Source organism: Eptatretus burgeri, chromosome 12 (assembly GCF_056783735.1).
Source record: "Eptatretus burgeri isolate ZD-2024b chromosome 12, Ebu_testis_v1, whole genome shotgun sequence".
Classification (NCBI taxonomy): Eukaryota; Metazoa; Chordata; class Myxini; order Myxiniformes; family Myxinidae; genus Eptatretus; species Eptatretus burgeri.
The window spans coordinates 67,758,404-67,779,789 of record NC_140972.1 but is presented as its reverse complement, the minus strand read 5'-3'; the positions used below and the strand labels follow the sequence as shown (position 1 = coordinate 67,779,789).

The 21,386-nt window shown below is 49.4% G+C and overlaps 1 protein-coding gene across 4 annotated transcripts in view; it reads right to left on the bottom strand.

Moving 5' to 3' along the window:
- Nucleotides 1–11: 11 nt before the first annotated feature.
- The window catches only part of LOC147015834 (C-type lectin Cal-like), a 58,887-nt gene continuing 37,512 nt past the window's right edge, over nt 12–21,386 (bottom strand). For 2 of the 4 annotated variants that reach the window (XM_085848402.1, XM_085848404.1), the window contains exons 6-7: nt 18,299–18,413; nt 12–927 (exon numbers count right to left, since the gene is read on the bottom strand). In XM_085848402.1, coding sequence (XP_085704528.1) covers nt 860–927; nt 18,299–18,413 — 183 coding nt within the window. In that variant the 3' untranslated portion in view covers nt 12–859. The remainder of the gene's footprint in view (nt 928–18,298; nt 18,414–21,386) is intronic. The other 2 variants (XM_085848403.1, XM_085848405.1) reach the window with 2 other exon arrangements.

Sequence of the window (21,386 nt, the reverse complement as noted above, 5' to 3'; positions counted from 1 at the left end):
AATAACCATGGGGACAAGAACGCTTTTGAAGAAGGAGGCATTTCATCACATCCTGCAATAACCATTTACTTGTCCGAAAGAATTATACAAGTAAGGGAAATTAAGACTTCTACTGCTATGGAACAAGTGTGTGTCTAAACCTGTAGCATATCTTAATAGTATCGTTTTTTGAAGAATAAAAGGAAATGAACATCATTTTCATAACAATTTATACAAGTTGAGATGCACACCCAAACAAAATACAAGGTCAAATTTGAAGAATGCTCGTATTATTGCAGCATCATATAATGATGGACACATGAGGTATATGTGACATGTAATGATGAAAACACACAGAATATCCACCTTAAAATGAAGAGGGAGAGAGAGAGAGAGAGAGAGAGAGAGAGAGAGAGAGAGAGAGAGAGAGAGAGAGAGAGAGAGAGAGAGAGAGAGAGAGAGAGAGAGAGAGAGAGAGATGGAGAGAGAGAGATGGAGATGGAGATGGTCATGGACATGGAGATGGACATGGAGATGGACGTGGAGATGGACATGGAGATGGACATGGAGATGGACATGGAGATGGACATGGAGATGGACATGGAGATGGACATGGAGATGGACATGGAGATGGAGAGAGATATCATGGAAAGGTTTGGGTAGAATGTGCTCACACGTAAACTCTTACACACAGAACGTTCAATGCTGATTTTTCATTATTGGTTCTTGAATAAGCAAAATGTCCTGGACAGACATTATGAAAATAACATACATGTAAAAAGATGCTGTTTGAAAATAATATGCAATGCTGTTGAACATGTCCAAGGTAAGAAAAAGAGAAAAATTTGATATTTGCTTCATTTCGAAATTTATTTTGGCTTCATAAAGTGCATTTGCACAGAACATTCATTCTTATGTCGCATGCAGCATCATTCCAACCATTGAAACCTGAAATGATAACAAGAAAACGAGAGGTTAATTCAAACTTTCATGCTTTTCAGAGGAGCGTGAATTTGTCAATTTTCTACAATGCAGCTTCAGTTACATAATGAAATGGAATGGCTCTCGGTGGAGAGCACACCTCCGCCAGGCTGAACAGTTTACGTTTGTATCCCACTGGTAGGCGAGATCTGCATCCGGACCTGAACCAAAATCTAATCAGCTTGTTCTTGTCACCGACCCTACTCATCCACCAGGCTGTCATAATCCGTCTACAACAATTTGAAGTCAGGTCAGGTCAGGTATGGGAGCATGTGCCAGAACAGCGCGTCGCTGCGTCCACTTTCCGCCGGTACTCCAGGGGCCTCCGTCTGGCCATCCCCTAGGCAGATGCCAGGCCCATCCCCATCTCCTTGAGATGATGGTCAACCTGCTGCAACCATGAGGCATGTGGTCGGCCCACTGGCCTCCTCCACTCATGAGACTCCCTCACTGAGAGAATCTGGTGAGCAGGATCAGCGTCAGGAAAACGAGCCACATGTCCATACAGCCGCAGCTGACGCTCACGGACTATGCAGGTAACAAATCTCATCCGAGTCTCTCTCAGCAACTGCTCGTTGGACACAAAATCCGACCAGCGATAGCCAAGGATTCTCTGAAGAGACCTGGTACCAAAGGAATTAAGTCTCCGTCTCAGATCCTTGGTCAAAGTCCAAGTCTCGCACCCATAGAGCAAGATTGGAAGTACCAAGGACCTGAAGACTCGGACTTTCGTCCTCCCGCACAGGTACCGGCAGCGCCACACCCCATGATCCAGTGAATCCATGACTCCCCAGGCCCGACCCAGACGTCTATTGACCTCCGGCTCACAACCTGCGGAGACATGAATATCACTGCCAAGGTAAGTGAATCTATCCACGACCTCAACATCCTCACCACAAACAGACACAGACAGGACAGCAGCATCCAAGATGTCACCGAAAGCCTGGATCTTAGTTTTGACCCAAGAAATCCGTAATCCCAACGGCTCCGACTCCTCATTCAGCACCTCGAGGGCCCCCAAGAGGATGTCTAAAGTCTCCGCAAAGATGACTGCATCATCTGCAAAATCAAGGTCCGAGATCTTGACATTGCCAAATGATGCACCGCAACTTGATCTCTCCGACATCCTCCCAAAAATCCAGTCCATACAAGTGCTGAAAAGTGTGGGGGCAAGTACACATCCCTGACGAACTCCAGTAACAACTGGAAATAAGTCAGAGATGGTACCACCACACTTCACAGCACTCTCAGTACCAGAGTAGAGTTCAGACATCAGATCGATCAGTTTCGGTGGCACCCCACGAAGACCAAGAATCCTCCAGAGGACATCCCGATTCACTGAATCGAATGCTTTACAGAGATCAACATAGGCTGCAAGCAGCCCCTGCCGAAACTCTCGTCTGCGTTCGGTGAGGACACGAAGTGCAAGGATACGGTCAATCGTTGACCTCTTTGGTGTAAAGCCTGACTGCTCTGGACGCTGGTGCTCAAGCAGATGGTGGCGAACCCTATCAAGAATTATCCGAGCAAAGACCTTGCCCGGCACTGAGAGCAGCGTCACCCCTCGGTAGTTGTTGCAGTCTTGGCGATCACCCTTCCCTTTCCAGAGAGGGACAACAAGGCCCCTCTTCCAGTCAGTTGGGATGATGCCTGTGTTCCAGGCAGAGCACAAAACTGCATGCAACGACATGAGTGCAGCATTTCCACCAGCCTTGAGAAGTTCAGCATGGATGCCACAGATCCCTGGAGCTTTTCCCCATTTCAACTGGTTCACCGCAGCCCGTGTTTCCACAAGCGATGGTGGACCACAGTTGATTCGAGGGTCAGCAACAGGGATTGTAACACCCTTGACATCCAACTCGACAGCTGGGGGATCAGCCTGGTACAACCGCTCAAAGTAACCGGCCCAGCGGGCCTTCACTTCAGACTCCTCTGTCAAGAGCCTACCACTCTCTGCTCGAACTGCAGTGCTCCGAGGGATGGGCTTGGATGAACGTAATGCGCGAATTCCCCTGTAAGCGGGACGAGAATCACCTGTCCACAGGTGATGCTCTACCCCCTCACAGATTCTTCGCACATAGGCCTGCTTGTCCACCCTCAGTGCACGTACAGTTTTACGCCTCAGCTCCCTGAACAGCTCAGCTCTGCCATTCAGCCTGGCCCTGCGACTCTGGTCAATGGTATCCAGTGTCCCTTGAGAGCCAAAATTCTTCTTTGCCCTGCGGTGAACTCCATGGCATCCACCGGCAACATCAAGGACGGTGGTCTTGAAGGGGCTCCACAACTCTTCAGGACCCCCCAAAGCACCCAGACCCCCCAAGTGTCCACTCAGCCTGTTCGCAAACTCCTCAGCTACTCTCTCATCCCTGAGCTTGGCAACATCCAGCCTAGGCTGGGATGGTACCATTCTCCAGGATTTAAGGTGCAGCTTTAGAGTTGCTACAACAAGCCTGTGGTCAGTATTGAGGAACTGAGCACTCCGGTAGACCCTGCAGTTCTGGATCATCCTCCAACGACCGTCAATGAGGACATGGTCAATCTCCTTTGCCACACCGCCAGCGTTGGAATACCAAGTCCAGCGATGAGCTTGCGGGCGCTGAAACCATGAACCAGCCACCCTAAGTCCATGACTTCTTGCAAAGTCAAGGAACTTAGTGGTATTCTGGTTCATAGTTCCTGACCCATGGGGACCAACACACACCTCATAACCATCCCTATCAGTTCCAGTCGATGCATTGAAATCCCCCAAGACTAGAAGTGTATCTCGTCTGGGGCACTGATCAACCACAGACTCGAGTGTGGCGTAGAATGTGTCCTTCACGGTGAGATCACTCGCCTCAGTCGGAGCATAAATAGAGACCAGGGAAATGACACCTAAGGAGTGGCGAATCCTTAATCTCATAATACGCTCGTTGACCGGTGTTACCTCAATTATCATTGGGGTCAGCTTATTGGACACAGCTACAGCAACTCCTTGGGTATGGTAACCATCAGAGCGACCAGACCAATAGTAGGTGTAACCACCCACCATTATCTCGCCGCAATCCGGTCTCCGAACCTCAGAGAGAGCTGCAATCCCGATGTCCAAACGCTTGAGCTCAGATGATAACAGAGACAGGTGATCATCCTCTCTTAGGGATAGGACATTCCAGGCACCCACCCGAAGGGACCGCCTCAGGTTAACCCAAGGAGACCGCCGTCTGGTGGACGACACCTCAGCACCACTCCGACACACTCTCCCGCAATCTGACCCAGGGATGTTACCCCGTGATTTCCCTCCTATCAAAGATTGGGGGTCCCGAAGGCTTTGCCCCAATCCTGTCATCCGGTGAGCTGCCCTGCGAAGGGAAGCTGCACAGGCGGTACTCCCACGGAGTGGGTTTTCAGATTTTTTTGCGTTTTTGCGTTTTGCGGAATGAAGCGTTTTACGGTGGCCGGAGTGCAAATCCTGCCACCAACCTCCTCATAAGAAGTAACCCAACTGTATCGTGTATAACCCAATTTGAAGTATCGTGGTATATATCGTTTTTGGCCCATTCTATCAATGGTGAAAAATCAGTTTTAAAAATTCTAGTATCTGGATCTGGATCTGGATCTTCACCAAAATCCAATCATGCAGTTTGTCCTTGTCACACACCCAACCTGTCCACCACGTTTCGTCTGAATCAGTCGACAACTTTTTGAGATATCCTGCTCACAGACAGAAAGATGAGACAAGGGTGAAAACACATGTCAATTTTAAATCATCCGGTTTCAGTTACAAAATTAACAAGGAATTATAATTGGTTCAACAAAATAAAACCTGCTTAATTTTTGTGATGCATCATTAATTATGTGTTCAGCACAAAATTTTCAAATTAATAAGACTCCTCATTCTAAGTTTCAACAAAGTTGATAAAACATCAAAAGAAAGTGTCCACAAGAAAATGTGAGCAGATATGAGAGCAAAACCAAAAGTGAGTTGAGAAGATTGTGAGACAACCAACCTGCCTGCTGTAAGATCAAGAGACCCTGTTCCTCAGTCCCCTGCTGTAAAATAATGATCATTCCAAAGGTCTTATTTTACACTGGACCCCAAGACAACTGTGGGATGCAAAGATGTTCTCAACCAGAAATTATTCTCTACTATAAACACACTAATATACTTTAGTTACAATGTACAAGTTATTTTTAAAATTTCCTTTCATGAGACAAAATGTAGTTTTAGCCTCAGCAGTGGAAATGCAAAGTGGAACGAAAATCGCAGACATTTACAAGCAAATGGAATGTGTCCACCACCCAATCTACTTTGATCCCTGTAAAAGCAAAAGGAAGACTCGAGACCAAAATTTACCTGCTTTGGTCTTAAGGGGATGTGGCAAGGTTTTTTTTTGCCAACTTTTGTGAAACTATAAAGGCTTAACAGGCAAAAGTAACCCCTTAGTTTTGAGATCCTTTCTGATCATTGACCCCTGTGAAACAGGAAACATGGCGCCAGACCAATATCCAACTGCTTGCCTCTGTAGAGTCTGTAGTTGCATATCATTTGCCAATTGTTGTATGGATGGCTGAAATAGAGACATAGCAAGCCATAAATCTTAATTCTGTGACATTTTGACCTGTGACCCCTGTGAAACCCCAAAAACGACGAATCTGAAATCTGTGTGTGCATTGCTTGGGGAGAATGTGCCCATACAAACATGCTATACACTGTTTGAAAATACCAGTTGCCAACTTTCATCTCTATTGACTCAAATAAAATGGAATGGCAAAGCAACATGTCTGTTAAGTGTTTCACTCATGACCCATTAAAATCAGATAGGGGCTAGAGTGTACGAGGTGCAGTGGGACGCAAGAAGCACGCGGGCCAGCATCAACTCCGCTTTATTGCGCGACCAGAAGTACACTCCTGCCACCCCTAGCGGGCGAGGCATGATATACGAAAACCCAATCACGTGACACAGCACAGGGGCCTCAATCAAAAACGCGAAAAATGAGTTTGTAGGTATTTTCCAAGTTGTCTCCACATCAAATTTGAAAAGGATTGGCTCAGAAATGAATGAATGAATGAATGAATGAATGGTATGTAATTGTACTTGTTGGAAGAAAAAAGAATAAAGAAACAAGAAAAAGAATAAAGAAAAGAAAATTAAAATCCTACGAGGATTCATCTTGCAAAACCTGAGGCAAGACATCAGTAAGGGACGGTTTACTTTCAACTCAAATGAGTTGTTACGGACCGGTATAACATTTAATTGTGCTTTGGTGGAAGTTTATATTGGCTGTTACGTTTCATGTTAAGTATCAACAATAACAACAAGAAGATGATGAAGAAGAACAACAACAACAACAACAACAACAAGAGGAATAAAAAGGCACCTGCAGTTTGTGAACAGGAAGAGTTAAAGAAAATGAGGAGCGATGGTATGATTACATTCTCCCAAGCTGTCACACTCTGTTTCAAGAGGTGCATATCATATTATAACTGACATACCCAGTGAAGGAGGAATCGGGGAGGTCTTCTGTATGCGAACCTAGGTGGTTCAGTGACTCACCTCTTCCCTGACCACAACAGAACAACTTCAATCACGGTGCGTTCGTCTGTGGACATTCAGCTTTGCTTCTTATATCGTACCCTGGGAGGTATTCTTCGCTGAACTCCCTTTACTCATGGAGCTTATTTGTCGGAAAATACACTGCCGTTATCTGAGTGACGATTTTAAACTGCTCCTTGTATACCCTGGTTGGCGAAACTTTGGGTGATTTACGTGCCATTTTTGAGAAGGCACTCGGCTGGTTGACTGGTGCATGCCCTCGGAGCTTATTTGTCCCTCCAGCTTTCTTCTTGTACAAGTAACATATCATGATGAACAGCTTGGAGTTCCAATCTTCATCATCTGTGAAACAGCTTTACCTGTGGAATTGGATTCTTCTCCATACTTTGGTGATACAAGAACTTCAACTTCTGAACTGAGGATATTTAAAATGTGACTGTCCAGTCAGGTTCATCTTGGGTGCACCCTCCAGACTAGATCCTTTCAAAAATGTGCTCACTGCAGACTTTTCACCCATTTATAACCCGCTGGGGTTTACTGTACAAACTGCTTGGTTGAGATAAGTTTCCACACTGAGAGCTGTGAGTTAATTTATCGCTGCATTGTTGTCTGTGACACTTCTACTTATTTAATTTGGGGATTCTTAGGAAAATCATCAACTGTTACATTTATTAAGTCCTTGCAAATACCACCAGTCACTTTGCTGATGGGAATACTGAGAGGAGGGACAAAAAGAGGGGGGAGAGAGAGAGGTGGGAGGAGAGGGGAGAAGAGGGTGAGGAGGTGGAGGAGGAAAGAGAGAGGAGAGTGGGAGAGTGAGGAGGAAGGGAGAGTGAGGAGAGGTGAGGGAGTGAGAAGGGGTGGGGAAAGGGAAGGCAGCTTTCGGTGGGAGGAAGGGAAGGCAGACGTGTGGTGTGGCGTTGACTATGATTCATACTGTTTCATCAAAACGATTCTGCATTGAATAACAGTGAAAATGAAAACAAAATAATGTGTGAAATCTAATTTCTACCAGTCTTACTATTGTTGTGGTTACCAAATTCGCAAACCACCATTCAGGTCCCTTAGGTGAGATATCTCGGTAAGTACATGTGTAGTTAGGCCCAAACCCGTTGTCTAGTGGGAATACATGTCATTTATGCGTGCTGCGACTCTTCAGGATAGCCGTTTTTCTTTTGCTATCTTTATTTTGGACCAACCGCCATGATTACCACCACAACCACAACATCAACCACCCACCGCGGAGCCGCTTCACGTCACACCTCGCAACCGTCGCATCGCCACCGTTCTTGCGCCGCTTGTGGGTACCGGTGTTGGACTCGTGCAGGGCGCGCGCCGAACAGCATGTACAAAATCATGGATTTTCCACTTCAAAAACGGATCAAAAACGACACACGCCCACTTTTGTTCCGTCCAATCGGTGAGCGAGGGGCGATTTGGCCCCGCCCCCAGGGCGTTGGAGGGCGATCGATATATGCAAATTTATGGATCAAAAAGCATTCACGCCCACTTTTTCTCGGGCCAATGGGGAGCGAGGTGAAAGGTCGAAGGGAGGGGGTCAAAGGCGAAGCCACGGGGCTTATAAAAGCGACCGTGTTCGTCAGTCAAGTCGGAAGGAGAGAGTTAAGACTTCGCGGGCGGTGGAGTTAGCCAGAAGGAGCTGGTCGTCGGCGTGTGCGTCGGCGTGTGCGTCGGCGTGTGCGGCGGCGTGTGCGTCGGCGTGTGCATCGGCGTGGGCGTCGGCGTGGGCGTCGGTGTTGGCGTCGGCGCGGAGGGGACGGAGCTGTGGAGAGGCGGCGAGGGCAGACGAGGGGGTGCTCGCGTCGTGCAGGGAGCAGCACCCCAGGGAGGCCGACGGCGCGACCTGCTCGAGGTGGAGACGCTCGTCGCGGGACTCGAGGCAGAGTGGAAATCCTCTATACCCCCGAGCATCAGCAACCCCCTCCTGTTTCCCCCCCGCGCTGAGATAGTGCGACCAAGGGGGCCCCTTTCCCACCCCCTACCAGACACTGTCCGCGAGGCCCGCGGAGTTGAGGCACCATCGCCGCTCCGCGTCTCATCACCAGACGGGTAGGCCCGACCCGGTCTCGGCCTCAGGCCCGCCTCATCTTTGAGGGTGTTCTTTTCCTTGGTTTTGGGTATGTGTTGTCGGCGCCGTCTGTGAAGTAAAATTGTATAAGTGTTGCCGTGTGCTCGCGTAATCGGTATTAGATCTGCATTGTCGCATTTGCTTTTTGTGTAAATTGAATTGTGTTTTTCTTTTCTGTGTGCTTTTGGTGGAATTGAATATGTGTGCTTTCCGTTCATCGCGAATAAATGTGCTTTGTGTTGAACTGTTTCCCGCTTCGCTTCGTCATTTCTTTCATTGAATCCTCATCTTGCTTCACGTAAAGGGTTGGTAGTGGGCTGAATACGCCCGATAATTAATCGAACCGTCGAGGTCGACGAATAACACCGCTCGGTTATCCCGATAGTACGGAACGGGTCGCTTAAGTGGCCCGTGTCCGAAGTCGACCTGCGGCGAGGTGCGATCGCCCGGTCTACCCTCCGCGTGGGTACTTAGGTAGGTCGAATTTGGCGAGCAACCCTATCCCACGCGGGGGCTGATTGGCTCGATCGCGGTGAGACCGAAAGGTCCACCCGTGACTGGTTCCCGGCGTTAGTCCGAGAGGGTCACGACTGGATTGTCCGTCCGGTGGGCGACGTGCCGCGATTCAAGTTACGTGGCCGTCAGCACGCCGGCGGGCGCGAATCCGCAACACTGGTGTCAGGTCGTGCGATACAAATTCATCGCCCTCCTCGCGGCACTGGTATCGGAGAACAGGAAAACGGGCTCTCCTGTCTCCGGCTAAATTCACGGGAATCGGTCCAGGGGTGAGAGAAGCGACCCCGATTCCCTCCAAATTACGAGCGAGCGAAATTAACCCTTTAAGAGAAGCAAGATGGCGTCTCAAGGCGAGCGGGAGCCGGGGGTATTAGAAATGGATGTAGAATGTGTAGGATCCATGGCCCAGGATGGAATGCCCGTGCAGGAACATGAACTCGCCCAACTGAACCCAGAGCCCGAAATGGGTGCGGCAGCGGCCGCGGTGTATGACACCTCCCCCCCCCTCTCCACCAAAACCCTTCCCCAACCCCTGCCGAAACGGCTCACCCAAGCGCACCCGACATGGCCCAGCTATGCGCCATGCTGGCGGAAATGACAGCGAACATGATCAAGCAAATGAACGAAAAGATGGATACAAATACAAATGAAGTGAAAACGACGATGGATGCGAATACACAGCAAATGAAAAAAGAAATGAAAGAACTACGGGGTGAGACGCAGAACATGGGCCGATGCCTGCAGGCGGGCATGAAGGCAGTAACCGGGGAGCTTAAAATGGCGACTCCACGTGTGGGAGCAAACGAGCTGGAAGGGGGTGCAACGGCTGGCAGGCCCGCGGTGGAGGCGGGTAAAAAAATAATTCGGGGAGCGTGTTGGGCGAGGGTCGTGACAGAGGAATCGACGGTGACCAAAAGGGAAAAATTAAATGGGGAGACCAAAACGTGCGAGACGAGACACGAGGTGACGACGACAGAAACTTATAAATGTATAGAGACACGGGAGATAGAAAAAATAGAGGAAAGACTACACGATGAAGACGGGGTAAGTGACGCACACACACACACAGAGGTCGTGGAGGACAATGGGGCTGAGCTGGCGGACTGGGTAGAGACCCAGTGCGAGCACCTGGATGGCCTCCTCCAGGAACGAGGGGAGGGAATATGCCCCCTTGAGGCGAGTCACGACCAGGTGAGTTCGGTCGTGCTTTGCGAGGTTGAGGGGAGGAGTGCTGCGAACGGGTGCTTGGAGAGCTTGGGGGGTAAAGAGGCCCCGGAGACCCTTGTGGGGACACGAATCCCCAGTGTGGTTGTCCCTGTGTGTGTGGTGCAAGGCGTGAGTGCGTCCCCGTGTGTGGAAGCCACCCCGTGTGTGAGTGGTGTGGTGGCGATGGTGCCGGAGTACGTGCTTCCCAGCACGCCGTGTGTGGATGAGGCACGGAGTGCGAGTGAGGCACCGCGGGTGAGTGCCCCCGCACGCGTGAGTGAACGGCCGTGTGCAAGGTCGCTGTGTGCAAGGGAGACCGTGTGTGTGAGAGAGCGGTATGAGAGGAGATGTCGGTTGGCATGCGGGAGCACGCAGCCGCGTCTCCCGGTGTGAATGTAATGGAATGGAGTGTGAGCGTCGTAACACGCAGGTATGCGTGTGTGGAATGGAGACGGAGACGGCGACAGAGGAGAGAAAGCCGAGTAGCGGCTGTAGTTGTTTCGGGGACCGTGCCGGGTTCACCCAGCAGTGAGCACGAGGTCCGTGCTGTGCAACGCACGAGGCCCCCACGTGCTCGCTTGCGAGAGTGAAGTCCCGGTCCGGAAACGCACGCGGTGGATTTGCCGATCCCGCGGACGGACAAAGTTTAGGCAGGTAAATGGATTTGGACCGGACGGGTTCTCCACGCGATCGTGTGTGTTCAGCTCCAACGGGCAAAGCACATGTGTTCGCGTGGGGAACCCCTCGAGACGTGGGGCTTGTGTTTTTTTTTTATGCGCACGGTGACGTCATGGCTGCACGTGTGGTTGGAATCCGGCAGGAGGGGTATCCCGGCCGGATGGTACCGTCCAAGGAGGGACGAGGAACACGTGCAGCTGCATGACGTCACGGGCAGGTGCAAAGTGCGCGAGCTCTGAGTTGCCGCGCAGGTGCTGCGCATGAAAAAAAAAATAAAAAAAACAAGCCTCACTTTCGGGTGCACAGGATTCCTGAGCAAGGGGTGGGAGACCCCCTTGACCCTGGGCACAGGATGGAAACTAGTTAGGGGGAAGGGTTAGCTTAGTTAGACCGACTTCATGGGGCAGGGGTAAGTCCTCATGGAGTCCGTGGAATGGATTAGTTAGAGGGATTGTAGCCAGATTTAGGTGGGGAAATAAAATGATTTATTTGGAGACAGTGACAGACAGTGAGTGTGTAGAGTTGACGTAGTTTAGCTACGTAGTGTTAAAAGGAACGTGCTGTAGTTTAAGGGACGACGTGGGAGCACGAGTGGCAGAGTTCAGTGGTGTGTGTGTTAGGGGGTGCAGATAGAAGGATGGCAGAGTTCAGTGGTGTGTGTGTTGAAGAGTTGAAGAGTTGAGAGGTGAGTACATGATGAGTGAGTGAGGCCAGCGGGTCTGTGTGTGTGGAGCGAATGGGGAATGCATGGTGCGATGAGTGATTGGGGGGAGGAGTGACTCCCGCCCAAGGGACCCCGGGGTCAGAGTAAAGTGAGTTAGCGGGGTTAGTCAAATTGAAAAATGGAGGTTGTTTTGTTGTTGGTGGGAATGTAGGCTCGAGACCCATTTGGAGGGGTGCAGGAGCCCTGTTGACGGGCTTGGGAGCGTGGCTGCGAAAGGTGAGTATCGCTGAGTGGGTACCCCGGGCACCAGGCTCGTCGGCCGTGGTAGGCCAAGGGCCCATGGGGGGCCAGGATAGCGTAGTGGGAACGGGTGCGCCTGCTTGGTGCGGGGGCCCGGGGCGCCATGAGCCGCGTGGGCAGTGTTGTGGGCATGGGTGACCCTCGGAAAGGGGCCCGGGAAGCCAGCCTGCCACGTGTGCGTTTCAGGGGAGGTGCCATGGGGGGCACTCCCCGGTGTAGGGAGCTGGTAGGCTCGGAGGCAGTGTAGTGCCCGGGGGTGCCATAGCGGGAGAATCGGCAGAGGGTCGTGCCTGCCAAAGGGAGCCACGTGTCCCAGCCAGGAGACCGTGTGAGGGCACGGAGAGAAAATTGGGGGGCGAGGCCCGAAATTGTGAGGACACCAACATAGGCGACGGGAATCTGGGTTGTTAGAACCAATAGTTTAAGCGAGAGGCGCTTGTTGAAAGCCCCGGGGTAGTTTAACTGTTAAATGGATAGGGTAGATTAGGAGATGTACCCCTCCGCACCATCCATCCCCTCGCTCTCGTTGTGGGCCGCTGGACCCACTTTGTGTTATAGATCGCTGAACTCTGGGGAGGCCATACTGAGGCTTCGTTGGGCCTCGGCACAGGACGTTAGCTCTCCCTTATTCCCCTCCGGGAAGGGAACGTAGGGGTTGGGAGTAGGCTAGGTGACAGGATAGGGTAGCCGAACAAGGACGATAAAGGGGGTTAGGGGACGATTTATAGTGGGGGAGTAAAAATAAAAACAACAAAAAAATAAGTTGGGGCTAAATTGGGGTTTGACAAATTAAGGGAGTGGGTATGTACAGTGACAGGCAAAGGCGATAGGTGGGAGGGAGACAGGTAGGAAGGTCCGAGCCCGCCTTCCAAGTGGCCAGCACCACCGCACTCCCTCCACCAACCTCCACTGAACGGCAAAGGCTGGCCAACTTCATCGGCTGGCCGTGTTTTGCTTCAAGGCGGAGGCCGGCCAACTTCATCGGCAGCTGTTGTTTTGCTGCGAGGCCTGTGCCGGCTGGATCGTCTGCAGCTGCTGTTCTTCAAGGCCTGTGCCGGCCAGTTCATCTGCCGGCTGTGTTTGCCTGCAACGGCCTGGTTCTGCGGGCTGTGTTTGCCTGCAGCGGCCTTCTTCTGCGGGCTGTGTTGCCTGCACCTTTGCCATGCCATGCCCACTGCCCATGTTCACCAGCCCCGGTCAATTTTTGCTTTGCCCCCCCTGTTCATTTCCATGTGCGCCAGGATCCGCAAAGCAACAGTTTGCAAGCTGCAAGAACTGCCCTGTTGGCAGCTACAACACGGGCCTGCAGTGGCGGCCCGTGCACCGTGTTTGTGTCCATCCATTCGTTGTGTTCAGTGCGTGTGCCACTAGAGCTGGCACGGAGACTGCGTTTGTGCGGCCCATGCACCGTTGTGGTTCACTGCGTTCAGTTCAAAAGGGAAGGCCTTGGACTGCGAGTGAGCAGCCAGCCACGTTCCCTGTCACCTGCATTGTTTTGAGCCAGAGACTGCATGCGGGCAGCCTGGCTCCCTGCTAACTGCTTTTCTTTTGCAGAGTTCATTGATCCTGGGCCATGGTTTAGTGTAAAATTTGTAAGTTAAGGTTAAGATGTACTGTAAATATGAGTGCGCCCCCGGCATGTATGTCTTAGCGCCGGCAATTTTATTTAAGTCGTCCGTGTGAGTGAGTTTGTTTAGGTAGTTACGCAGCCCTCAGGTTATTTATTTTGGGGACACGAATACCATGAATGTCGCACTCAGGGATCCGTAGGTAAAATGTACTAGGGGAAAACTACACATGATGGCACACGAAAATTTGACGACTCGAGACGAGTCTGTAAAAAGGGGAGGGGGTAGTGTTGTGGTTACCAAATTCGCAAACCACCATTCAGGTCCCTTAGGTGAGATATCTCGGTAAGTACATGTGTAGTTAGGCCCAAACCCGTTGTCTAGTGGGAATACATGTCATTTATGCGTGCTGCGACTCTTCAGGATAGCCGTTTTTCTTTTGCTGTCTTTATTTTGGACCAACCGCCATGATTACCACCACAACCACAACATCAACCACCCACCGCGGCGCCGCTTCACGTCACACCTCGCAACCGTCGCATCGCCACCGTTCTCGCGCCGCTTGTGAGTACTGGTGTTGGACTCGTGCAGGGCGCGCGCCGAACAGCGTGTACAAAATCACGGATTTTCCACTTCAAAAACGGATCAAAAACGACACACGCCCACTTTTGTTCCGTCCAATCGGTGAGCGAGGGGCGATTTGGCCCCGCCCCCAGGGCGTTGGAGGGCGATCGATATATGCAAATTTATGGATCAAAAAGCATTCACGCCCACTTTTGCTCGGGCCAATGGGGAGCGAGGTGAAAGGTCGAAGGGAGGGGGTCAAAGGCGAAGCCACGGGGCTTATATAAGCGACCGTGTTCGTCAGTCAAGTCGGAAGGAGAGAGTTAAGACTTCGCGGGCGGTGGAGTTAGCCAGAAGGAGCTGGTCGTCGTCGTGTGCGTTGGCGTTGGAGTCGGAGCGGAGGGGACGGAGCTGTGGAGAGGCGGCGAGGGCAGACGAGGGGGTGCTCGCGTCGTGCAGGGAGCTGCACCCCAGGGAGGCCGACGGCGCGACCTGCTCGAGGTGGAGACACTCGGCGCGGGACTCGAGGCAGAGTGGAAATCCTCTATACCCCGAGCATCAGCAACCCCCTCCTGTTTCCCCCCGCGCTGAGATAGTGCGACCAAGGGGGCCCCTTTCCCACCCCCTACCAGACACTGTCCGCGAGGCCCGCGGAGTTGAGGCACCATCGCCGCTCCGCGTCTCATCACCAGACGGGTAGGCCCGACCCGGTCTCGGCCTCAGGCCCGCCTCATCTTTGAGGGTGTTCTTTTCCTTGGTTTTGGGTATGTGTTGTCAGCGCCGTCTGTGAAGTAAAATTGTATAAGTGTTGCCGTGTGCTCGCGTAATCGGTATTAGATCTGCATTGTCGCATTTGCTTTTTGTGTAAATTGAATTGTGTTTTTCTTTTCTGTGTGCTTTTGGTGGAATTGAATATGTGTGCTTTCCGTTCATCGCGAATAAATGTGCTTTGTGTTGAACTGTTTCCCGCTTCGCTTCGTCATTTCTTTCATTGAATCCTCATCTTGCTTCACGTAAAGGGTTGGTAGTGGGCTGAATACGCCCGATAATTAATCGAACCGTCGAGGTCGACGAATAACACCGCTCGGTTATCCCGATAGTACGGAACGGGTCGCTTAAGTGGCCCGTGTCCGAAGTCGACCTGCGGCGAGGTGCGATCGCCCGGTCTACCCTCCGCGTGGGTACTTAGGTAGGTCGAATTTGGCGAGCAACCCTATCCCACGCGGGGGCTGATTGGCTCGATCGCGGTGAGACCGAAAGGTCCACCCGTGACTGGTTCCCGGCGTTAGTCCGAGAGGGTCACGACTGGATTGTCCGTCCGGTGGGCGACGTGCCGCGATTCGAGTTACGTGGCCGTCAGCACGCCGGCGGGCGCGAATCCGCAACACTATAATTACCGCACAGAGACAAACACCACCTGGACATATCAAGAGATAAACAGAGTCCAGAGACAAACACTGCCCAGAGATGTCAGGATACAAATTCCCTTCTGGATATAAATACTGCCCAGACATGTCGAGACGCTTCCAGAGACAAATACTGCCCACACGCGTCCAGAGAAAAACACCGCCCAGACGCGTCCAGTGACAAATACCGCCCGGACGCGTCCGGACACAAACAGCACCTGGACGCGTCCGGAGACAAACAACGCCCGGACTCATCCAGAGATAAACACCACACAGACACGTCTGGAGACAAACAACACCCAAACACATCCGGAGACAAACTCCCATCCAGGCAGAAACACCACCCAGACATGTTCAGAGACAAACACCACCCAGACATGTTCAGAGACAAACACCACCTGGACGCATCCGGTGCCAAGCTGTCTGGACATAAACACTGCCCAGAAACGTATGAAAGAAAACTCCCATCTGGACATGTACAGCGATAAATATCATCCGGACATGTCTGGAAACAAACACCACCCAGAAAATTATGTGGGAGGGTGCTGCTCTGTATTAGGCAGACGCAGAGCAAGGATGGGACAAAGAGAGAGAGGGTTGGGGGTAGGGGGGTTAGCAGAGAGAATATGTTATGCTTTACAAACAACACACACAAACACACACACACACACACACACACACACACACACACACACACACACACACACACACACACACACACACACACACTTGGCCGATATCGATAATTTTTTGGAATCGGCAGGCTGGAAATGGTGCGATTACCGACTACAGTACATACTGTATACAACAGTACATAATGTATCCAGTCAGGTCAGGTTCGATCTGTGACCTGCTACAGGTACCATGTAAACCTGTACTAACCTGTTCCATGGTCGGGTTCCATGGACGGAGACTTAATTCCTTTGGTACCAGGTCTCTTCGGAGAATCCTTGGCTATCGCTGGTCGGATTTTGTGTCCAACGAGCGGTTGCTGAGAGAGACTCGGATGAGATTTGTAACCTGCATAGTCCGTGAGCGTCAGTTGCGGCTGTATGGACATGTGGCTCGTTTTCCTGATGCTGATCCTGCTCACCAGATTCTGTCAGCGAGGGAGTCTCATGAGTGGAGGAGGCCAGTGGGCCGACCACGTGCCTCATGGTTGCAGCAGGTTGACCATCATCTCAAGGAGATGGGGATGGGCCTGGTATCTGCCTGGGGGATGGCCAGACGGAGGCCCCTGGAGTACCGGCGGAAAGTGGACGCAGCGACGCGCTGTTCTGGCTCATGCTCCCATACCCTGACCTGACCTGTATACAACCCAAAAACCTTGAGTAGCTTTCACTGAAAAACAACGTTGCATTTATATAGACGTTTCAGGGAGATTTTCACAAACATTAATCCTTATAAGCAGCTGCGTGTGACAGGTGGAAAAAATTCCCCTTGGTAATTTATAAAACACATTAAGATGGCAAACGGCTTGGAAATTGGGTGTCATCCAATAAATTTTGCTTTGAAACTCACAAAGAGAAACCATTTATAGCCTTTGTAAAGCACACACGATAACCAAATGCTTTAGAAATAGTCGTGAGGACAAAGGAAAACCTGATTAAAACCTCCACAAAATGCTGGATGAAACTTTGACACCAGTAACAGGTATGGCACATTCACACACCTGCGGAGAGTCCTTAAAGATCCGAATCTATCCATATGCACCACATCCAAGCGTGCTGTATACGTACCTCTACCTTGTAGTCAATGTCGACTGTATATCCCGATCGGGACACAAACCGATTCGCTCTTGACTGTAGGGCACTCGTTCAGTGGCTTAAACACTCAAGCAAGCACTCCAACAGAATGACTGGCTTGGCAAGTGATTACCAATTGCCGTCGATAAAACTATGCACCTGGAAACGCCCAAGCAATGACCAAGTTGGACAAATGAACACTTGTCTTGCGTCGGAACTGCAGCCAAGCTCAAATCTGGAGCTCAACTTTTGTAATTCTTCCGAGTTTAAGAGATTCTCGACTTTATCGCAGTGCGGAAATGAAATAAAGCCACAAACACTGGCGTCTCCAGGCATTTATAAGCATTGCAAAATACCCAGCGATTTGTAGCTATGATGAACAGGCATTTGTTACTACGAGTGAGGTAAGTGAAAAAAAAAAAACCTTTAACGTGAAGAAATCGTTTCAGCCTGTTCCGTGCCAAGGCAGGCCAAAAAAGCAGGCAAGGTTGGGCAGGCCAAAAAACATGGCAGCTTTCAGACCCCAGTGAGGTTACCTAGGATACGCCTTAAGGCCCCAAAGAAAGTGGTGACCGAGGATGTGCCTGATAAAGGATATAATTAAATTAAAATATAATTTAATGAACGCAAACACTCAATTTTCACTTCTGCACTTCTGCACTTCCTTGGAGTTTTCTTCGTATGTGTGCAAAGTTTCAGGCTGCTTAGTTTTATAGTTTTGGAGTTATGGAGGACACACACACACACACACACACACACACATTTATTCGTATAGATTATTTTTCTTAAGTAAGACAGTCGGGATTCCTTGTAAAGTTACCCTTCTGTTTCCTGTTGTATGTTGGTTTCACCCTTAAAACAACAATAAGGGCACACCAGTCTCTTTATATATTTTCTGCCATTATGTCCTCTGGGTTATCAGTGCACTCACTGCAGTGCCCCAAGGTCAACACGCAACACTAGTGCATGACAAAACAACAAACGAAACTGTCTGTAGTTAAGTCAATTTAACAAAATCAAAATTGTTTCCACCAAAGCAACATCATGCAACAAATTAAAATAGCTTACACTCACGTCGATCATCTTCAATGCAACTCTCAGTTGTCTTCAGATGGTTTGGTTCACCTTGAGAAAAACTATCAAAGTCCCAGGAACTTTCATCAGTCCAAATAATCTTTTCTTTCTGAAAAACAAATAGTTAAGATGAATCCTCAGGTGAAAACATCATTTGAGACTTTTCCAGATAGAAGATGCAAACATAAGCAAATTTTTATTAAAATCAGGCTCTTCCCACCTTGTTACTTTGGTCACTGAAGGTGGAAGGAGGTTATGGTTTCACCCCTGTCTGTTTGTCTGTTTGTTAATTGCTGGAATCCTTCGGATTTCGGCAATTATGTTGGTTGGAAGTGTGTGTCATTTTGTGTGTCTGTCTGTCTGTCTGTCTGTTTGTTTGTGTGTTTGTTTACCCTGTAGCAGCCGCACAATTTCAGCGATCATGAACAAACTGGGTAAAGACGTCGACCATGGTCCAACTTAGACACTTGTCGCTTTTGGTGAATCTAGGTCAAAGGTCAAGGTCAAGGTCACCGGAAAAACAATATTCTTATTTTCACAACAACGTCCGCAAAAATGGCCGTATCGACTTCAAACCAAAGCCAAAATGTGCATCTTCCAATACTGCATCCAACCAAATGTCTCATTGGGGTGTCACACCAACACCCTTCTTAGCGGTCGTGGGTCGAATGTCGGGGGGGGTCGGGTCAAAACTTTCAAATTGCAATAAAAACGCCATTTCAAGTCCGATTGACGTCCAAGTTATGATCATGACCAAGCCAAGTGCTATAACTCATTAAACAGTAGCACTATCGACTTATTAGAACCAAATTGATTTCCAGGTTTTTGATTTTTCAGAGATCATGGAGATATGACAAAGTTATTCTGGCAATTCCTTGCTCAACGAGCAATTTCATTTGTTTGTTTGTGTGCAGGATATCAAAAAGTTGTGGATGGATTCGGATGAAACTTGGTGGACATGTTGAGTGTGTGAGAAGGATGAATTGATGAGATTTTTGTGAAGATGCGGATCCGGATTCGGATCCAATAATTTTAAAGTGATTCTTCACCATTGAGAGAGAGATAGGGTGAAATTGATGTATAACATGATATCTCAAAACGTTGTGGACGGATTTCAACAAAACTTGGTGGACAGGTTGTATGTGTGATGAGGACGAATCAATTCGATTTTGGTAAAGATCCAAATCCAGATCTGGATACGAGAATATTTTAATCTTTAAAGTGATTCTTCACCATTGAGAGATGGGGCTACAAACGATATGTAGCATGATATTTCACAAAATTATTGGGCCCGATATGTTCAACTGGATCAGGCATTATGTGGCGGAGGTATACGCACCACTGGGTACTCTTCTTGTTTGGAATGTTATGGACAAGACAAGAAGTTAAAAAAGAGATGGTGAAGGGGAATTTTTAGATCCTCGTGGAGGATCTCCAAGTCTTACTCACGTTGTTGTTCATGTGGACTTTTTTGTTTCACAGCCTACAGTTTTCATCGAAACTTCCTGAAACTTGGCGTATATATGTAAAAATACCCTGCACAGACAGTAACCATCTCCGATTTTGAAAATTCCTCCGAGAAAAAAGTTATGACGTCAAAATATCTCCGCTAATGGAAATCGCCCAAAACATTATCTCCGATACTAGGCAAGCTTTTTGAATTATGTTTGCGGGAATCGAACAGGGCATTAGCAGAGATGAATTACCGCACATATGACACAACACTATGAAGTCATATCAATTTTTATGACGTCATTCCTCTTTTTGACATTTTTTGTTCTTTGTTTCATTTGTTTCACAGCCTACAGTTTTCATCGAAACTTCCTGAAACTTGGCATATATATGTAAAAAATACCCTGCGCAGACAGTAACCATATCCGATTTTGAAAATTCCTCCCAGAAAAAAAGTTATGACGTCAAAATATCTCCGCTAATGGCAATTGCCTAAAAAATTATCTCCGAAACTAGGCAAGCTTTTTGAATTCTGTTTACGGGAATAAAACAGGGCATCAGCATAGATGAATTACCGCACACATGATACATCACTATGACGTCATATCAATTTTAATGACGTCATTCCTATTTTTTGACATTTTTTGTTTCACAACCCAGAGTTTTCATCGGATCTTCGTGAAACTTGCCATGTGCATGCAGAAAGCCCACGCGCAGGCAGTAACCATCTCCGATTTTGGAAATTCTTCCTAGAAAAAAAGTTGACGTCATAATATCGCCGCTAATGAAAATCGCCTATACCATTATCTCCGAAACTAGGAAAGCTGTTTGAATTTTGTTTGCGGGAATCAAGCCGGGCATTAGCACAGTTAATTTATCACAAACCTGATACTTCACAATGACGTCATATTCGTTTTTATGACGTCATCATTAAGAGGACGAGGATCTTAGCTCATTGGAGCTTGCTTTAATAGAAGTTGGCAACATAAGTTTCTCGCCTAATTTGGGGCTGTTGAATACAAGAATGAAGATACTGTTGCGGATTCGCGCCCGCCGGCGTGCTGACGGCCACGTAACTCGAATCGCGGCACGTCGCCCACCGGACGGACAATCCAGTCGTGACCCTCTCGGACTAACGCCGGGAACCAGTCACGGGTGGACCTTTCGGTCTCACCGCGATTGAGCCAATCAGCCCCCGTGTGGGATAGGGTTGCTCGCCAAATTCGACCTACCTAAGTACCCACGCGGAGGGTAGACCGGGCGATCGCACCTCGCCGCAGGTCGACTTCGGACACGGGCCACTTAAGCGACCCGTTCCGTACTATCAGAATAACCGAGCGGTGTTATCGTCGACCTCGACGGTTCGATTAATTATCGGGCGTATTCAGCCCACTACCAACCCTTTACGTGAAGCAAGATGAGGATTCAATGGGAGAAATGACGAAGCGAAGCGGGAAACAGTTCAACACAAAGCACATTTATTCGCGGCACACGGGAAGCACACATATACAATTCCACCAAATGCACACAGAAAAGACACAATTCCATTTACACAAAAAGCAAATATAAAAGCGAAGACAATGCAGAGCTAATACCGACTACCGAGCACACGGCAACACTTATACAATTC